General features: G+C 37.4%; 1 protein-coding gene across 1 annotated transcript in view; it reads left to right on the top strand.

Annotated features, from left to right (window-relative positions):
* The first annotated feature begins 1,257 nt into the window (after positions 1–1,257).
* SYT10 (synaptotagmin 10) overlaps positions 1,258–21,789 on the top strand; it is a 65,023-nt gene continuing 44,491 nt past the window's right edge. The window contains exons 1-2 of the mRNA XM_036252461.1: positions 1,258–1,694; positions 20,639–20,996. Of these exons, the coding sequence (XP_036108354.1) occupies positions 1,544–1,694; positions 20,639–20,996 (509 nt within the window). The 5' untranslated portion in view covers positions 1,258–1,543. The remainder of the gene's footprint in view (positions 1,695–20,638; positions 20,997–21,789) is intronic.

The raw sequence follows: 21,789 nt of genomic DNA, 5'->3' as shown, positions 1-21,789 counted from the left end.
CCAGACGGAGGAAATAATTTATCATACACTGTCAAGCAATTTAAAATAAGACTACCTATTCTACTAAGCAAAAAATATGCTAACAAATTCAGGATATTCCCTTCTAAAACAAAGAATCCTCATCTAATTAAAGGTTAAATTAATTCTCAGGTTATACTATGGAATCAAACTCTGCCTTAAAACTATTTAAAAACAATGTAAATACATTTATTATAACCTTGTTGTACAGGTTTATCAATATTATTTTGTATTTTTAACTCCATATGTAATTTGCACCCATTTACATTAAAGAATTATAAGAACAAGAAAGTCCAAGACCCTCATTTCACAGACTGAGATAAAGCCCTGAAAGCAATTTCTTCAAGGTTAAGCAGGGGTGTGTGTGACAGATTTGAATTCAACCCTCTTCCACTTGAACACCCATGCCTTGTCTTTTCAGTATGTAAGTCCCTTGTAAACGTGACAAAAGGAGTCAAGTTGTGCATTCTCAGTTGCCAACTACGGATTAATCACAGAATCCTGACTATTAATACAAACAACATATTTCGAGGGTTGAAAAAAGGAACAAAAATCAAAGACAATTTCAATTTGCCTACTTACTGTATTTATGCATAAAGAAACACTAAACTGGGTAAAAAGTAAACGTACCTTATGGTAAATTTCACTACTAGAAATAAAAAGGCATCTCAGGTTAAATATTCTGTGTCTAAACCATCATCGTTAGATATCATTTTTTTAATGCTTTCCAGGGACATCTTTCTTCTTTCTATGGACACCTCGTTAGATTATTCATCTATACATTTTTAAAATTTAACTTTTTCCATTTGTTTTCAGTGGAATGACATTTCCTTAAAGTAGAAGTGGTGAGAGCAGAGAGGAGCACACATCTGTGGCAAAGTTGAAGGGACTGGGGATTTGGGGGGCGGTGGGGAGGGGGTCTGAGCCTGGGAAAAGTACAGAGAAAACCGAGATCTCTCTGCCCCGCTGGACACTAACCTGAGCACCCCGGGCCTCGGCGGCGGGGCTCAGCACAGACACCTGACCGGCCCTCCAGTGCCAGCCCCAGCCCCAGCCCTCGCTGACTGTGGAAAGGGCGCTGCGCGCTTCGCCGCGAGTCGTCGGGGCCCGCGCCGAGCTGCGATTGGACGCTCCGCCCTCTGTCACCCGCCAGAAACACAAAAGCGCTGGCAAGGGGAGGGGGGCGTTCCTGGGAGTCGAGGGCTTTGGCTTTATTCCGTCTCCCCCCTCTCCTCCGCGCTCCATGCCCGGTTCTCTCGGCAGCTCGCCTCGGCTCGCTCGCGTGGCCCGGAGTTGGCGCACACCTCGCCGCCGCCTCGCGTGCGCTCCCGCCCGGCCTCCGCCTTGCCCTGCGCCCTCCGCTCCCGCCATGGGGCCACATCGGGGCTCCTAAGAGTTGCCGCCTCGCAGCCGCGCGCTCTGGCCGAAGTCCCTGCGGGCGGGATATGGCTTAGGGCGCAAGAGGGACCAGCCTAGAGGTCACAGAAAGGGGAGGGCGGCCAACTGAGGAATAAGAAGCCAAACGATGAGTTTCCACAAGGAGGACGGAGTGAACAGCCTGTGCCAGAAGGCGCTACACATCGTCACCGAGCTGTGTTTCGCGGGCCAGGTGGAGTGGGAGAAGTGCTCCGGCATCTTCCCCCCCGACAGGAGCAGCCAGGGCGGAGGCAGCACAGGTAACCGAACCGGGAAGGCCCTGCTCGCGTTTCGCGCTCCGCCGGGACCCCGCGCGCTCCCCTCCTAGCCCTCGGTGCGGCGCCTCCCGCGCGGCGCTGGCCGCGTCGTTAGGACGCCGAGCCTTCCTACCTTGCTCCTTCCTCCCACTCAGCAGCTGGCTACTTGGAGCGCGGGCTTTTCGGGTGTTGTCGCCCCATCTCCACCCGCCCGGTTCCTTCCACTTCTCTGGTCCGCTCCTTGCCTGCTGGCTCGCTCCCTGGCTCCCGCACCCCCTCGCCGCGCACTCCCACGCCTCGCGTCTCCCTCCGGGAGTGGAGTGGCTAGCGAGGGCGGCGACGCGGGGACTGCTCGCCGTGGGGCTCGGGCTGCCCTACCTTGTCCCGTGGATCTCCAGCGTGGGGAAGGGCCGGGCAGGACGCAAAGAACTGCCCTGCACATGGGGCTGCCTTGGCCTCGGAAGGCAGCAACGATCCTGGAAGGGTAACTCGCAGCTGCAACCTGTTGAGCACTTGATAGTTTCCAAAGCTCTGTAATATATATATGATTTTCTAGGGCTTCATGACAACGTTGGCAAAACAGCAGGGATTATTGATCGCCCATTAGGCGACTACTAAGGCTCAGGACACACATAGAATAAGTGGAAGAGAGGGAAAGGTCTCTAAATCCTTTCCACACACGCTCTCATACACACCGCAACGTGCAGGCATCTTCCTACCCTTTCAGGAAACTTGGGAAGAAATGGGTGGGATGAAGGAGGACATCGGCCATCAGAAATCTAGAGGCGGAAAGAAATCCCAGGTGGCAGAATTCTCTGAAGAGAGAGGTAGGAAGGAAGAGATTGTCTCAGAACCTCAATTTTGGTCACTTTTGCGGGCAAGGGCTTTAACCACCTGCGCACTGGGCTGTGCAGCCTGTTGTGCCGTTCACATGGGAGAGATGGGCTCCGGGTTGGTGGTGCGGTGATATCAAGAGTCCCCTGTGAGAGTCGCTTGTTGCTTTGGGAGATAAACACTGGTTATGGGATTTGGGGCATCTGGCTGAAAGGTTTTCATTCCTCCTGAAGGGTCTTGCTCCCCCCACCCCGCCCCCCTTCGCTTTCCTGTCATTTAAGTCTCCCTGGCAGGGCTGTGTGCGTTGAGGGTAGCCAGGCAACAAGTAAGAGCTGGAGCGCTGAGCTCAGGGCGGAGTGCGACTGCGACTGCACAGAGCCCTGGTGATGGGAAAGAGGCCAGGAGGGCACACTAAGTGACACTCCTGCCCCCACCACCACCACCAAAAACAGAGGGAGAAGGGATGCAGGTGGGAATAGATTTGGTTTAGCTTTTACATACCATGATTTAAATGAACTATCTGCAGGGTTTGGAATTCTCTGATCACAGGTAACAGGAACGAAGAGAGGCTACGGTGAGCACTTGGCAGAACCTGAGGAGATGCTGCTTTTTGGACCCCGGAGCGGCATGATACATAATTGCCGCTGTGCGTGTGCTGGAAACTTAGTCATTTTATGAATGTATAATAACCACAACAGAAATCTTTTACATTTGTTCAGTAGGTATTAAATACCTAGGACTGTATGGAACTCGACTATTAGAGGAAGCAACTGGGTGAACATCACATATGTGGTGTCATGTGCATGGTTGCTAAGCATGAGATAAAACAGTCAAAATAGTGTGACCATAAAGTTTTCTGTTGTGATATAGGATAAGCTTTTCTGAAATATCTTTAGGGTGTCAATGCTAAAGATAAGACTCAGAGAAGGGGTTACAGTGGAAGAAGTGAGTACTTAAATTTAAAGTCCTGTCCTGGCCGGTTTGACTGAGTGGTTAGAGCATCTGCCTGTGGACCAATGAGTCACGGGTTCGATTCTGGTCAAGGGCATGTACCTGGGTTGCAGTTCCTCCTGGGTCCTGGTCAGCAGGAGAAGCCAGGGACACCTCAATGTTTCTCTCTCTCTCTCCCTCCCTCCCATTCTACCTGAAGATAAATGGAAAAATATTCTCAGGTGAGAATTTGAAAAAAAAAATTAAAGACCTGTTTTTTGGTTAACAGTTGATGCTGTGGAGAAAAATACTAATTTTTCGCCCTCCTCCTCCCATTGTGTTCATACACCAAGTAGTGGTGTCCTGAGTCTTGCATTGGCTAATGCAGAAAATGTGTGAAGGTTGGAAACCACATAGTACTAGCTTCTAAATTTTTGTAAATGCATAACTCTATTAGCTTAAAGGAGAGCACAGTGCTACATACGAATTGTCGAAAGGTTTCTGAGCTTACCCTATGCACTACAACAAGTAGTTGCCATCTTAATTCCTTTGGATTTAACCTTGGGCACAAAAACAGGGAGGTTAGGCTAAAAGAAATATGTGGACATTTTCCCCTTAAGGAAAAATATATGCTATTCAAATGTGGTATTTGAGTTAATATACATATATATATATATGAGAGAGAGAGAGAGCACCTATATCACTAGAAAAGACACTGTACTGGGTTGTGTATGAGATATACACTTTTCCTTTGTAAATCTAGGCAACAGAAGTACAATACTTTAATTGGCAGACAAACTCCCAATATCAAGAGATATCTATAAACTGGATTCTAAGACTAGTTACCAAATCTTTAATTATATTAATTAGCCACTCAGCTTCACGTGTTTTAAAGTAAATTTTTTTATAACTTATGCACCTGTACCCCTTATTATAGGTCCCAAAATAACACTTTCTGTAGGTGATCCTTCTATTCGCTGTTTAATGAGAAGCACATTACTGGTAGGAGGACATTGACATTGAATAGTACAGTGGTTATTTACTTTGAATGTTAGTCGGCACTGCCCAGAAGGTGTCAGTTACTCTAAGGTTGCAGTGACAATTGCAGGCTTCCAGATTGTGTGTATTTTTAGATTGCTTCACATGGGGGTAGAGGGAGAGAAATTGAGGTAATCCCAATTAAAGTCGATTTACATTAAAGAAGTAATGAATTACATATATAAATAAAATAGTACCCTGCTGATTTTTAGAATGCGAATAAAGAGTGAACTTCACATCCTCTTTACCTTAACAGCAGTAGCAGAATTAGCAGCAGTGATGTTGACAGTGAAGGTCTACCAATTAAGTTGACCAATCACATATTTCAGTAAAATTTGTAAAGACTTAAACTGCATGCAGCTGCCAACATTAGTTAATTTACTCTTTTGGAATAGTTTGCTAAAGACATTGTTGATGTCAACATCATTAGTACACTGAAAGTTCATTATGTATAATTTTTAGAAAATCATATTCTTGCCTTCTTTTTACCATGGGTTCTCCCCCCCTTAAAGAGATATGCCACCCACTAAATCATCTTAATGTACAATATGATTGAATACTAGAATACATAGGAAAAAATACAAAACAATATGTTGGTCTCAAGTGTTATTTTTAAAGATATACTGTGACTACATATACGTGATCATTTTTTAACTGGACTTGGGTTCATTTCTAGTCTGTCTTCAGTCACTGCTCCATATCCAAAGGTTTATGAGGTTTTAGGAAACTGTTATTTGAAAGGCAGACCTCATAAATCATAGCTACTCAAACCTACTTAAACTCACAGTCATGTCACAATTGTGTAGATCTAATTTAATTTAAACAGTTTGAATAAACATTTAATACATCAATGTTTGAATTTTTCATTTTTCCACTTTTAATTTGAAACTAAAAAATTCTAAAGTAGAAGTTTAAACAAATGTTTCTAAATTCATACATGTGTCCTTCAGTTTCTGAGATGTTGGGCTGAGATGGCAAATGACAAAGAATTTCATTGAATATTAAGAAAAGAGATGGCCAGATAAATTTAAAAAATTACATCATGACTTTCCTCTGTGATTAAGGCATTTTAAGTCTTAACATAAGGGCTTAAAATGAGTAAGGAGACTTCATAGGTTTTTCTCTACAGACACAAAGAAATGATTAGTCAATGTATTTATAATTTGTATATCATTATACTGCTGAGTTTAAACATTCTAATGATTGGATATAGTAATACAATTTAGCCCTGGCCAGTTTTGCTCAGTGGTTAGAGTGTCGGTGCTTGGACCTAAGAGTTGAGAGTTTGATTCTGGTCAAGGGCATGTACTTCCGTTGTGGTTCAGTTGAGGCCCTGCTCATGCAGTAGGCAACCAATCGATGTGTCTATCTCACATTGATGTTTCTCTCTCTCTCTCTCCTTCCCTTCCTCCCTTCCACTCTAACTGAACATAAATGGAAAAATATTCTCTGGTGAGGATAAAAATAAATACAATTTAGAAACATAGGGGGAATTTTTTCTTGAGATTTGTAGGTTTGGAAAAGAGTAACTTAACCACAATGAAATCAGAAGTACAGATTCATTTGAAAAAGGATGTATAAGAGGATTTTTTTTCCTTCCTCCCCATTGTCACTCCACTGAAGAATGACCAGGTTCTACTATTTCTGGTCTCATATTTCCTTGCTCATCAATACATGTTGTACTTGGTCTCATTTTCTCTAAAGGGAAATGAATGCCTCTCTTCAAAGGCCAAACAGGTCTCAGCAAGCATTTAATTTTCTTAATTCTAAGACATCAATGTTTTAGCAGTGTTAGCAGGATATTTTCTCTTATAACAAATTAACATCTGTATTTTCTCTTTATATGAGCAATGAGTCTCTGAAATCTGATTCTTATAAGAGTGGTTTTATATACAAGTATATAGCTATCCATTTTATTCAAATCACATTTTCTTTAAAACCTAATCATCATTGTAATTTTGTTTCATGGGGGAAAAATGGTTATATTTGGGGTTATATCTGCATTCATTACAAGTTTTCATTGTATAAAATTGTGGCAGAAAACAAACATTATCATAAATGTTTAATAAAGCTTTAATTGCCAATTAAAATGATCTATACTTGAAAATATAATTGTGTTTTTCTTGATTTACATTTTATTCTAATGATGTACACATTAAGTCAATGGAATACAAGCTCTTTGAGGGCAGTCATTTGTTTACTGTTTTGTCATCAGTGTCTAGAAAAACCTATGACTCCCAATAGAATCACAATAAATATTTGTTGAATGAATGGAACAATGAATAACTGGCCCTGGCCAGTTTGGCTCAGCAGTTAGAGCGTTGGCCAGTGGACCAGAGAGTCCCGGGTTTGGTTCCCACTAAGGGCACGTACCTTGGTTGCAGTTTTTTCCCAGCCCTGATTGGGGTCATGTAGGCAGCCAGTCGATGTGTCTCTCTCACAATGATGTTCCTCTCTCTCTCTTCCTCCCCCTGTCCCTCTCGTTCTATCTGAAGATAAATGCAAAAATGTCCTCGGGTGAGGATTTTTAAAAAAATGAATAACTGAATCAATGAATTCACCCTCAAGAAACCTCAATTTTCTTATTTATAAAATTATGGGTGGTATTTAATAATCTCAAAATCCCTTTTATAAATAAATTGTAAATAAATAAATACAGCATCCTATATGTAGATAAGCATCAACATTTTAGCTTGTGCTAATGACATAAATTAGAGGACTTGAGGCATTAAAAGCTAGAATGTAATGAGCAGCATATGCATGAAAAAGCAATGAACACCATGGCTACATTTGTGTTGTATAATAAGTGTATTGAGTTTATTGAAGTTCTAGTAAAGTGAAAATGTCTGTTTAATATATCCATGTACAATAGTAAAAGGAAAGCCTGTTGGTTTGTTTAAGTAGAAAGTAGCTTGGAAAAATATATATATCATTATTCAAATTGCTGTTAGTCATCCCAGTTAGAACTAGAAGTCATTGTTTTGCAATTGTGAAAACTAATGCAGGAGAAGTTAGTAACTTCCCCTCAAATCACAACTAGTTAGTGATGGAGCTGAGAAAAAAACCCAGGCCCCCTTAGATCCTGATTTCAACAAAAAGTCGGAGTAAGAAGAGATCCTGGGGGCAGTGTGGTGCTGATGAGCACCGGAACAAGTGTTTGTAAAGACAGGCTCTTAACTGTTGTTATACTGGTAGCTGTAATTAGTGGTACAGCATAAGGTATCAATAAAATTTCTCAGTATGCAATTATGATCCAAACTCTAAACTTTCTTTTTATTAGATTTGCTGTCATCCAAATATAAGATACAATGTTCTTCATTTCTTTTTAACATGAGTATATGAATGCATATGCACTTAAGTATACACACCCATTTATTCATATTTTTTTGCCAAATACAGTTGATTTATTTCAACAATAAAATCTTGTAAAAGTTTTTAGTGTGCTTTAAATGCATGATGTTGAACTCATATACTTATAAATATAGCTCCTTTTATATGTTCATTTAAAAAGTCCGTAATGAAAGCAGACATTATCAGTTAAATTGTTTTAGTTAAATTTTAATTAGAGAAATTATACATTTAAATGTCATTTGCTTATTTTCCTACCATATTTTAGCTATCTAAGTTAAGTAATTAACAGCCCATAGTGTTATTAAAATTCAGTATTGTGAGCACTGAAGATAGAGTATCACAGTGGGAAAGAGCTGAGTGTGTCTTTAAAGTATAATTAGCATGAATGTGTCCAAAGAAAACCAGACCTTCTGACAGGAAGTGTTATTATTAAAGGTCAGTAAATTATTTTTCTTGTTTCTAATTCATGCAATACCAGTTTCCTTTGTTGGTGGAATGCCCAACACTGGCCAAGTTTGGAAACAAATTCCCTGACTGAAGAGATGTCTTCTTGTTATTATCTCATCCATAGTTTTCTTTTTTCTCATAATAGTAAATATCCTAAGTGGCTACTGAAGCTGTGAGAGCTGACATTAACATGACTTATATAGACTATTAGAAAATAAAACACCACATATAATTGGGATTGTGCTGTAATGGCCTCAGAGCTAGAAAAGTAGAATCATCCGGGGGTAGTTGGGGCCAGGGGGAGGGGCAGCAATGGATATTAATAACTATTTCTTTCATTCAGGTGGATCCTGAAGTGTGTTATGATCTACTGCCTTATTTAACATTCCATTATTGAATAGAGAACAATTACAATCAATTTTTTTAATCTTGTAAATGTCAGTTTGTTCATATGACAGAATTATTTTAATCGAATAGCAAGGACTATTATTTTCTCTTCAGCCTTTATTACTCCCATAGTTCTGCTTCTGTAGTCATAGATTCACAGGAATAATTGATATAATAATATTAAAAAGCTTACTGTCATTTCTAATATGTTTCAGTATAAGTAGTTAATGTATATGAGAAATGGTTTTAGCATTGTGCTGTTATTCAACAACTATTTATTAAGCACTTTCTATGTGAAAGCCACTGTTCCAGATAGTAAAATGTACTGGTGTCATTAATAAATGCTGTGCATAGTTATGTAAGTTCATTTAAATATATAATTAATATACAGTCAGAGGTTATAAATCATTTACTTAGTAATAAGCATATATAAAGACTTTTGTTATAAATCTGAATATTTGAATACCATATTGGGATACCATATTTGATTGAATCTAAGATGCTATAGATAATGAGATGCACCATTGTCTTATATGGTACCAAGAAAGAAAAAAGAATGTTGCCAATTAAAGATATGACATTTTCTTATGGCATGGAACTCTTATTTTATGCTTATGGAAAGCCCACTTTTAAAACAAAGATGGCCTGGCTGGTGTGGCTCAGTGGATTGACTGTCCTCCCATGGACTGAGAGGTCCAAGTTCAATTCCCAGTCAGTGCACAGGCCCAGATTGAGAGCTTGATCCCCAGTAGGTGGTGTGCAGGAGGCAGCCAGTGGATGTTTCTCTCTCACATTGATGTTTCTATCTCTCTCTAAAAAAAAAAAAAAATCAATAAAAATATATTTTAAATAAAAAATAAAACTTAATTAGACATAGATTTTTAAAAATCATATTACTCTTATACAAACATAAAAAGGAAAGTAAAATAAACGAATGGGTTAAAGTAACTTTAAAGTTCTGAATGTGATTCTTATGATTACCTTTTTGATTCTGACTTGATGTTGACTTTGTTATTCCATTCATTACTGGACTGTGTGCCATCGAGAGTGCTGTCAAGAATGTTAACGGTGCATTTTTCCTTAAAAGAATTCATAAAAGACACAAAGGCCCTTGGTGATGTGCTCCAAAGCTAGTTGTACAAGTATGTGGAAAGTGGGCAGTGTTGCTTAACTCATCTAATACGCTGTCTTTCCCCACCCAATTCCAACAGAAATTTTGGCTTAAAGAGTTAAGGGTAAGCTTCAGTGTTCTCTCCAGTATTTTCTTCCAAGCTAGTGAAATTCATTTTATGACTTTTAATGATGATGCTTTCCCTCTGTTGCAAACGCAGAGAAAACTATGACATTATCACTCCCTGGCTATTAGTGATTGTAACAAGCCATTGATACTAAGATTCATTTTGATTTCTGAAAATATTTAAAAGTATGGATTTTAGCCCTGGCCAGTTTTGCTTAGTGGTTAGAGCATCGGCCCGCGGACCAGAGAGTCCTGGATTCGTTTGCCACTAAGGATATGTACCTGAGTTGCATTTTGTCCCCGACCCTGGTTGGGGTCTTTTGGGTGGAGACCAGTCGATGTCTCTCTCTCACATCAACGTTTCCCTCTCTCTACCCCCACTCCCTCCTGCTCTATCTGAAGATAAATGCAAAAAAAAAAAAAAAAAAAAAATGTCCTCAGGTGAGGATAAAAAAATAAAATAAATAAAGTATGGATTTTGTAATCAAATATACTACTATATACTTTTTAAATCATTTACTGAAATTCAAAAGAAAGGCAAAAGTCAATTAAAATGAAACTGTACGAGACATTGTTGCAAGGATAAGTGCATTGAATGATTATGTATTTAATTTATAGAGGAGGAAGAGACTGCTAGTTGTTTCCCAATATTTCCCCTTCTGTTTCACAAATGCGAATTCTTTCTTTTCAAGTGGCATGTGGCAGAATTAAATTTTTAAAAGACACTTAAAAAGTACAACTTGTCTCAGTCTCCCTTGCGGTTGGATGCAGCCCTATGACAAAGTTCTATCCATTGGAATGTGAGGAGCAGTGATGTGCACTTCTTCTAGATTGTGCCCTTAAAATGAAAAGACAGTCCCATCAGCATCTCTTTTCCCTTGTCTTTCTTCCTCCCTCCAACTTCCTGGAATGTGCACATGGTGTCTTGCCATCTTAGACTTTAAGAAGAAGGCAAAACTCTTTGAATAGCCAAGCAAAAATAAGAAGACACTAGGATTCCAGATACCTTGAAGCTAATATACCTGCCCTGGCCTGCTTATGCTGGGACAGTTAGCTTATCAGTGAGGAACTTATATCTTGTTTAAATCAATATTAATTTGGTCCCTTGTTATAAAATTTGAAGTATGCACTATTGTAAGAGTAATACCATGTGAATAATATAAATAAGTTAGCTTCAAAAGTAATTCCAAATTTTCATCTTACAGGCAGCTTGCTTCAGCTTTTCTTGAATAGGAGTTTTACTTTGATTTAAGTTTTATTCCCCCTCTTTCTCTACAGAAGGATGCCATAAATGTGGTCTGTGGTCAGGCAATAATGGAGAACCACCAAAAAAACAAAATGCCAGGAATATGCATGAACTAAATTAGAATTTATGATTAATTATGAGAAATAATATTTTTGCACATTTTGAAAATTTACTAATATTTTAACATTTTTAAACATGATACAGAAAGTACAGGTAAGAGTATCAACTAAAGTAGTGGTTATTGTGAATTCAGAGCCTGCCAGTTGGTCTATGTTTTCTGTGCAATAATGGCCATCTGCCTGGGCAGGCAATTAGACCTCACAACTTTCACAAGCCACAGTGAATAGGACCATGTAAATGGTATGATCTGGTTATACAGACTTTAGTTAAGTTATGCTTTACTAAACGTTTCTGAGGAACTTGCATTTTGGGAGTTGCTCTGTTTAATGATGAGAGTGGTCTTTTCTCAGTTTTTGAGAACTGTCACTTTATTTCAAGATATTAAGCCATGATAAAAGAGTATGACTTCTGTAGGGAAAAAAAATGAGTTAGAGATTTACAATCAGACAGATAAATAGATAGTGGTAGAGCAATGCTTATGCATATGTATGTATTCAAACTAGAGTCTAAGAAATTTTAAACCTAATTATCTTAGAGCCTAATCTAATTTTGTTAATTTCATTAACTCTCAGTCTTACCAAGATATAATAGGATGAATGTTATATAATGGATTCTTTTTAATTATACAAAGACATTCAAAATTTTAGCTAGTGACTCCTACTCATCAGGTTGACCCACTGCAATGAGTAACTTCCAAGTCTACATGGAAAAGTCAAGCCATTCATTCTTACCACCCTGGCCTCCCAACGGTCAGCCCCTTTCTTCCAGTGATCTTCTCTACTTCTCCACCTTACGCCTTTTCTTTCTGATCATATCCAAACATTTGTTATTATGCTGAAAAATGCTATCTTAGAATGATAAATTCAGGTATCTCAACCCCCAGCCAAAAGCTCCTGCGATTTCATTTTTCTCATTTAGAAACGTAAAACACTTACCTCTCTACTTCTCTGTGAATTCCCTATCAATAAAATATGGCATCCTTCATCGTTGAAATCACTTTCTCCTTTGAGGTTGATTACATTCTCCTGGTGAGGGAGCAACCTCATTCATGGACAAATCCATTTGTCTTTCTATCCCTATGCCAAAGCAACTGACTAATTAGGTAATTTTAAAACCAGACAAACTAGTAGCACTCCATTAATATCAAATGTCAAAAAAGCCTCAATTCTGACCCCAAATCCTATTTTTTTCTATTGTGCTTTCTACAGTTCCTATTAGAAACTTTCCCCATTCTACTTAAATATTCCAAACTATTCCCAAATAACTGGCAGTTGACCCTAACTTCCACTTTGGAGAAAAAATACAAGCAAGAATTTACTTGCCTTCCTACTCAAAGACCTATAAACTTATCTCATTCCAGAACCACCCTCCTTTTCATACAAAGGAAGAAGTGAGCCAATTCTTTTACCTTTGCTTTAGACCCTATCCATTTTCACCTTTTATGGGACTTTATTATTATTCACTTTGCTTAACTTTCTATTTGTTTTTGTCTACTCGTTCCTTTCCATACGTTTTCAAGCATACTGAAGTATTACACATCTCTATTCTAGCTGCTGCTCTCATTCTACTCTTTTCCGAAATCTGGTTTTCTAAAGGACTTACTCACTCATAGAATTCACTTCCTCTCTCCCTCATTAATCTAGTTAACACAACTTTTTTTCACTAGTCCAATTGAATTCACTAAAGACCTACTTGTTAAAGTTAATGGTTATTTGTCAGCCCTTAAAATATTCTACAAACTTTTATGAAAACACATTAACCTGATATTTTTAATACTTATTCTCTTTATTAATCTTTTGTACATGCAGGCTTTTTGTTCCTTAAAGTTATATTTCTTTAAATATTGGCATACTCGAGATTTTGTGAAGGAGTTTATCTTTTCTTGCATGGACTCAGATTCCACTATGTAAGGAAGGCCTTCAGTTTTATCTTGAGTTGCAGTCATACATGACCAACAGTTTGCTCAGAATTTCTACTTGCCTGACAATGGGTATTTTAAACTCAGTAGGGCCAAAGCTGAAGTCATGGTCTTCCTTACCTCCTCATCCTGTTTATCTCCCAATGTATCACATTCTTCCCCTTCAGTCTTCACACTCCTTCATTACAGCTTTTACTACCCAGTTATCTCCAGAATCTGATCTTTTTTTCCCCATTTCTGAAACCATCATTTGGAGCTGCTATGATCTTTTATGTGGATGACTATTGTATTCTGTTAACTAGTTTCTCCTCTTCTACTCTGGCTTCCACTCTTAATTTCTCCCTAGCCAGAGCACCATTTCTGAAATATATGGCAACTATTTCAGTAATTGACTTAAAAATGTTACTATGGCTACTTGTTTTTCTTTTCACTAAGTCCAAACTCATAACATTCTTTATAGTCATGGTTAAATGTTTAATCGCAATCATAAAAGAATCATTACAAACATTTTGATGACTTTATAAATCCTACCATAATCTTTTGAAAGTCAGATTATTTTTTATTTTGTTAAACAAATTTTGTTGGCACAAATTATATCATAAAGATCTAGTTATTAAACAGTGAATTTTTTGTTTTAATGATTAGTCATAATTGCAAGCAACATAAAATACAGAAAGCTTGTTTTTATAATCTTGGTTTTATTTTTCAAAATAAAATTGTATTTAACCCACCTTCTTTTACTTGTTGCTATTGAGGGAAAATACCTTTCCCCCTTGCTTTATATTTCTGTATGGAAGGAGATGCAAAATAGGAATATTCATGGAATCTCGGCCCATTCCCATCTCTGAGAAATGACTTACCTGCTTCCCTTTCTTTGAGGTGTATGCTTCATATTCTCAGGAAACAAATATTCTCTACTCTTCCCTGTAGTGAATTTTACAGGGTCGAGTCCTTATGGGGAACATCTATGGCTGTCTAGCCAGGTCTGAGCCTGTCTCAGTAAGTTTAATGAACTCAAAGTGATATATTAGGAAGTCTACTTTCTGATAGACCTAAGGTGATATTCCCAAGTATTTTTTATTGCTACCAGCTTGAATATTGTGTTTGTCTTTCAGCTGTGCTGTGCACAAACAAGTAGGAAAATGGAATGTTATTTATTAGCTTCCTGAACATTAACATTTACTTAGAAATGTTGGCCTCCATTATACATAAATTCACTCTTCTGTACCATATATCATCAGAAGATGAGTCTCTCCTCTTCTTACTAATCTGAGACCCACCATTCAATTCACACCCAATCATATCTTTGTGTCCTTTCCCCTCAGTACTCTTGTTTTAAAAAAGATAGTTGACAATAATAGCAACCCATTGTTGTACATATTATGCAAGTTACAATGTTAAATGCTTTTATACATTTTCTTATTTAAACCTCACTACATTTCTATGAAATAAATATCCCTATTTTACCACGGTTCTTAAAACCCAAACAACTTGCCCTACATCACACAATGGTAGAATTGACATTTGAATCCCTGTCTAAATTGTTCCACAGCACAAGCTGTTATACTGTCTTCCTAGTAGACAAGTTTCCACATATTCCCTCCAAACTGGTCTTTAAGTCATTCAGCCACCTTGAAATCCACAAACATTTGAACGTCTTTTTAGACAACTCCCAAAATATATACTTAGTAGTTTATAGACATTTTTGACTGTGATATATACTAGATTATAAAAATAAAAAGGTGAATAAATTTGGATTTTGTTCTGAAGGATCAGGGAATGTATGTGTTGGCAGTGTGGGAACATTTGAAGACGTGAAATAAGTGCAGATCCATAATCCCTTATCCACAATTATGAAACTTCAAAATCTTGAAAACTAAACATTATTTTATAAATTACAACAATTTGGTATTAACACCTCACCTGAATTGGCATTAATGACATATGGTTTTTAGTGATCCCACTCAATGTTGACTAATTCATAATTTCATTACAGATATGTTAATGTGTTATATTACTAGATGTTATCCCAGATAATGTGTACCATATTAATTTTGTAATATCCAAAAGAAAATAATAATTTTTGAAACACATCATGTTCCAAAAGTGGGGGGTAAAGGATTATAGGCCAATCAGTTATTATAATAGTGTTAGACTGGTGCGTGTGCTTTAAAAGCTTGGAGGAATAGAAGAAGCAGCGAGAGCTTCAGGGAAGAGGTATTATTGTATCTCATTATTGAAGAATGAATAGAAATGTGTCAGGCAGCCAAATAGGAGTAGAAAATGCACTGGAGCTACATGAAACGGCCTGAACAAATTCATGAGAGAGTAATGGTGTAGTCAGAGTAAGGAGTAGAGGTAGGAGAGTGGCAGGAGAGTGAAGCTGGATCAACAGCCCGGAGTCAAAGCACAAGATGCCGTGGAGTGCCATGCAAAGTTTGGACTTGCCCCAGAAGGCTAAGGGGTGACCTGGAAGGATGTTAGGCTTAAAAAGCTTACAGGATGACTACCTATCTCAGTTGCCAAGACATTACTTGATTTCTTCATGTTACCCTGGACTTATTGATAGTACAACCTTTCACTTTCAAAAGTGACTTGGTTGAAATGTTTTATGGTTTCCCCAAATGATGGAACCAGATATTGATTTTAGAAGGAAAATTGTCAGCAGGGAAGATGGGAAGAAGGAACTGGAGTCAGAGATTTCCACAGGACTTTTTTCTAGGATGAGAACAACCTTATGAATGCCAAAGCTCATCATAAAAGAAGGGGGCATAAGAGAATTTCATAAAATCCCGTGGATGGAGTAATAAAAGTTATCTAATGCCTGACCCACATTAATAAGAAGGGAAGAGTTTTCAGTTATAGAAGTTATAGACTGAAAACTACCTCCCTCCTTTTCCCTATCTCACATTGTCCTGCAGTTTTTTTTATATCTTGGCTTTTGTCTCCAACTGGGTATTAGTTAGCCTGTTGGAGATGAAAAGTGAATTAAAATGTCCATAAAAATATGATGTAAATGGAGCTGAAAATATATGAAGAATATGAAGCCATAATTGTCATATTTTTTCTTCCATTTTAAAAACATAGTATTCAGGAAGCACATTGAGTTTATACTTTTTCTCTTTTCCATAAGTATGGTGCTAATGAAAATAAAAAGTAAAAATAAAGTGAAGTACAAAATGTAAAATATGATCGCACATTCCTCATCAGTGGAATGTAAGTAGAAAATATATTCAATGTTTGGTAAGCAACTGGGAAGTGAGGTAAAATATTAAAGTCTCTGTATCATAGCATGTCAAAATTAATTTGCATCCTTATAATTAAGTAGCAGTACAATTTTGGAATTATTTCAATTTCTGAATGGATTTCCATTAGCTACAAATTGGGAGTTTGAACAAAACCATTATCTTACCAATCAGGGAAATGTAAAGTAAAACAAGGTATCATTTCCCCATCAGATCAGTGAAAATCAAAGTACAGTCGTCCCTCGCCACTTTGCGCTTCAACTTTCATGGCTTCACTCTATGCGGTTTTTAAAAATATATTCATTAAAAAGTTGATCGAGACATGATTGATTGAAAATGATACAGTGCACGCTCGGTTGTCTGAGTCAATTATACACCCCTGTATTACAATTAAAATTAAAATTATTGTATGTATGGACTGTAGGCCTATGTATTTGAGCACCCCCGCAAACTCTTCAGTTCCAGGTGTAACTAACTGCTAGAGTCTGGAATGGATTAAGCACGATAAACAAGGGATGGCTATACAACAATGTTTCTCTGAGATTGTGGGAACTGACAAATTCATATGATGTTTTTGTCATAGCCACTCTGGGTTACAATTTGGAAATATCTACTAAAACTAAATAGGTGTATAACCTATGACCCTGCAATTCTGTTTCTAGTAATTACTTTAGAGAAACATTCATAAATATGCACAAGGAAGAGGGTACAAGGATGCTCATTGTAGCTGTGTTGTAATTGCAAGACATTGGGCATAAACTAAATATCCATTATGATGAAGTATTGTGGAATACTTTGTGACATGAAGTTAGAAGTCAAGAATTGCTGAATAAAAAATAAAAGCACATAGAATAAAATATATACTCAGTAGCTTCCTTTAAATCATTTATGTAAAAGTGTATATTAAAGAATCCTCTATTTATACATTTTTAAGAGATATTTTTGTTTATTAGTGCTTGGGCTGGATCCCAACTGGGATCAGTAGTTACTTCTAGGGAGGGAAGGAACCTCCTGGATTTACAGTGGTGGTTAAAGGAAATTAGGTGTATTCTGTATTCATTCACAAGGGTTGCCATAACAAAGTTCCACAGACTGAGTTGCCTAAACAGCAGACCTGTTTCTTCAAGTTGTGGAAGCTGCAAGTCTGAGATCAAGGTGTCAGGGGGCAGACTTCTTCTGAGGCCTCTTGTCTTGGCTTGTAGAGGGCTGCCTTGTCCCTGCCTTCACGTACTCTTCCCTCTGTGAGTGTCATTGTCCTAATCTCCTCTTCTTAGAAAGACACCAGTCATACTGGATTAGAGCCCATCCATATGACCATATTTTGCCTTAATTACTCATTTAAATGCCCTATCTTCAAAACAGTCATTTTCTGAGGTACCAGAAGTTAAAGACTTCAACATACAATTTGGATGGGGAATAGAAACAGACATAATTCAGCCTATAACATAGGTTTTTATTTAAAATAAAAGAAATTGGATTTACATTTGACATTGAGTCTAAACAGAGTTGTAAAATAAATTACAAAGTTATTTGAGTCTAGAAAAATTTTACTTCATAGGAAGTCTATTTGGTCTTCAGAGCTCTAAGAGTGCTAGAACAGCAGGTTGTTAGCTTGCTTATGTAAGGAATAAGAAAATGGAAGCCGGTAAGGGGATATTTACTTTCGAAAATGGACTTTACTTTTTTTTAATACATTTTTTAACTTATTTTTATTGTTGAATGTATTACAGATGTTCCTCCTTTTTTCCCTATTGACCCCCTCCTCTCTACTCCCACCCTCCTCCTGCCTTTCCCCACACTGTTGTCTGTGTCCATTGGTTATGCATATAAGTTCTTTGGTTTATTTTTCCCCCTTTTCTTTGAGGTTTGTCAGTCTAACAAGTAATTTGTACTTCTTAATCCCTTCACCTTTTTCACCCATTCCCCCAACCTTCATCTGGCAACCAACAAAATGTTCTCTGTATCCATGAATCTGTTTCTGTTTCACTGGTTCATTTTGTTTGTAGATTTGATTGTTGATAGATATGTATTTATTACCATTTTATTGTTCATATTTTTAATCTTCTTTTCTTCAAGAAGACCCTTCAACATTTCTTGTAATACTGGTTTGGTGGTGAGGAACTCCTTTTGCTTTTTCTTATCTAGGAAACTATATGTCCATCAATTCTAAATGATAGCTTTGCAGGATAGAGTAATCTTGGTTGTAGGTCCTTGCTTTTCATTCCTTTGACTATTTCTTGCCCCTCCAATCTGACCTGCAAAGTTGCCTTTGAAAAATCAGTTGACAGTCTTATGGGAGCTCCCTTGTAGGTGACTAACTGCTTTTCTCTTGCTGCTTTTAAGATTCTTTCTTTGTCTTTAAGCTTTTGCATTTTGATGATGATGTGTCTTGTTATGGGCCTCTTGGGGTTCATCTTGTTTGAGATTCTCTGTGCTTCCTGGACTTGTATGTCTGTTTCCTTCTCCAAGTTAGGGAAGTTTTCTGTCATTATTGTTTCAAATAGGTTTTCAATTTCTTAGTCTCTCTCTTATCCTTCTGGCACCCCCATGATGCAAATGTCAGTACACTTGAAATTGTCCCAGAGGCTCCTTTCACTATCCTCATTTTTTTAAATTCTTTTTTCTTTTTGCTGTTCTGATTGGGTGTTTTTTGCTTCCTTATATTCCAATCAATGGTTTGCTTCTTGGCTTTACCTACTCTACTATTGAATCTCTGTAAATTATTTGATATTTCAGCTAGTGCCTTCTTTATTTCTGACTGTGCCTCCTTCATTTCTGACTGGTTTCTGACTGGTCCTTTTTTATGCTCTTGAGGCCCTCACTAAGATGTTACTTGTTAGAACAGTTTTAGATGTACAAAAAAATTCAGAAGATAGTACAACTTTTCTTTTTTTAACCTTTTATGTTAGTATAGTACATTTGTTACATTTAATGAACAGTGTTACTACATTGTTAACTGAAGTCTATACTTTTTCAAATACTCTTAGTTTTTACCTAAAATCCTTTTTTTATTCCAGTATTCCATCTAGGATACCACATTGCATTTAGTTGTCATGTCTCCTTAGTCTTCTCTTGGTTTTGACAGTTTCTCAGACTTTATTTATTTTATTTTTGATGACCTTGAGGTACTGATTAGGTATTTGTGGAATGCTCTTCTACTACAATTTGTCTTATATTTTTCTCACAATTAGACTTTGGAGATGAAGACCACAGAGGTAAAATGTCATTTCCATCACATCATATCAAGGGTACATGCTATCAATACAATTCATCACTCTTGATGTCCACCTTGACCACCTGGCTGAGGTTTCTCCACTGTACAGTTACCCCCCCCCCCCTTTTATCCCTTTCCATACTGTAATCTTTGGGAAAGAAGTTACTATGAGAAACCCACACTTGAGTAAGGACATGTGCGCCTTCTCCCTGAGGGCAAAATATCTACATAAATTGTTTGCAGTTCTTCTCCATAGAGGTTTGTCATTTCTCTCCCATTTATTTGTTTATTCAATCTTATTAACTTTTTAACTGTATTTCTTTGAATCATTTTACATAATAAGCAGGTATTAATTTATAATTATTTTGCAATAAGAATATTTCAGAGGTACTTGAATAACAAATCATTAACTAATTTTGGACTTTGGAAATTAAGAGCATGCAAGGTTATCAAACTATAGCGTTTGAAAATACAGCTACAGTGCAGACATTCTCTATTAGTAAAGTTATTCTCATTTACACTATATAAAATGGTTTATACAAATATTTAACATTATTACCTACTCAGAGAGTGAGAAGGTTACATCTTTGGATCAAAGATGAAGCAAATAGAAGCTTTTTCTGCATATGAAGTTTCTGAGTTTCTTAAGCTTCATGACTTCATGGCAGGTTGCAAGTTGCCAGCCTTTATTTTGCAAACTCTTGAACCCCTTATAGTGTCCTTGGAAATAGTATGCATATATCATGCTTTTCTGGTATACAACCAGAAACTTTCCCTGGGATGGAATTTTTCAAATATCTACTTTGAGTATTTTCTGACATATTACTAATAATTTATTCCTACAAAAATAACTTAAGTTTTTGAAATTCTAAATAACGAAGCTATTATTAATAGTTATAATGTAAAATTACCTCCCCATTTCTGCTCTTTTATGTATGTATCAATGAACTAATATTTTTTTGCATTGTAATTTTTTCCAGATATTTCAGTCAGCTTGTTAGCAGTCGTGGTCAGCTTTTGTGGCCTGGCCTTGTTGGTTGTCTCGCTTTTTGTCTTCTGGAAGTTGTGCTGGCCTTGCTGGAAGAGCAAACCCGTGACTTCCAACATCAATACTCTTCCACAGACCACACCAAGTGCTCCCGCCGAAGTGTTTGAGACTGAAGAGAAAAAACAGCTTAAAGAAAATGGAAAGCCAGCACCAAAAGCTATTGAGCCTGCAATAAAAATCAGCCACACTTCCCCTGATATCCCAGCAGAAGTTCAAACTGCTTTAAAAGAACATTTAATTAAGCATGCACGTGTGCAAAGACAAATTACTGAGCCTGCATCTTCAACCCGGTAAGGGACGTTGAAACATATAAAATGTGTGTGTGTGTGTGTGTGTGTGTGTGTGTGTGTGTTGTGTGATTTAATAAGAGGAAAGCTGAAGTGGGAAAGGAGAAAAAAGATAAGCAAAAGAATGAGGAATGCATAAGAAACATAATTGAATAAAGAGGGTATGGGTAGGACAGATTGTTATTATTGTTATTGGCTCTTTCCTTTGAAATATTGTTAGTTGATAACTGCTGCTTAAACACTTCCCGTTTAGTTGAATTCAACCAGTTTAGAAAACAGACATAATGTGAAATCATCTAGAAGTTTACAGTCAAAGCCTAGTAACAGAGACTAATGTTTACTCTACATTTGTTTCTCATGGACACCATAAACATGGAAGTGTTTCTTTAAACTCACATAGACCAAACTGTTACACTGGGCAGAGTATGACAAGTTCCTCAGGGGCTCTGTTGAATATCAGGAACATAAATGAAAGGAGGAAAGAGAGAGACCTCCTTAAGGAGATACATTTTAACTCAGCCTGGGAAAAATTCAGCAAAAATTTGCTTGAATGAAAATAATTTGCTGTAGTGTATTTTAGATTGTGTTAAGTGTAAAGGAAAAAAAAAATTCTTGTGAGGAGTCATTTCTTCCTGCTAAGTATGACGTTCAATCCTTAAAATAAACAATGTGATAGTAGCAGTTTTTCTCTATTTTCCAGAAGTAGTACCTAATTTTAATCTAGGGCAGGGTAATCAGTGTTATTGGGATATAAATTGCTAACTAACTGACTTTCTGATCTTACCTTCCTACCTCT

This window comes from Molossus molossus, unplaced genomic scaffold, assembly GCF_014108415.1.
Source record: "Molossus molossus isolate mMolMol1 unplaced genomic scaffold, mMolMol1.p scaffold_m16_p_10, whole genome shotgun sequence".
Lineage (NCBI taxonomy): Eukaryota > Metazoa > Chordata > Mammalia > Chiroptera > Molossidae > Molossus > Molossus molossus.
The sequence above is the reverse complement of the archived record's forward strand: the minus strand, read 5'-3'. Positions and strand labels throughout refer to the sequence as shown.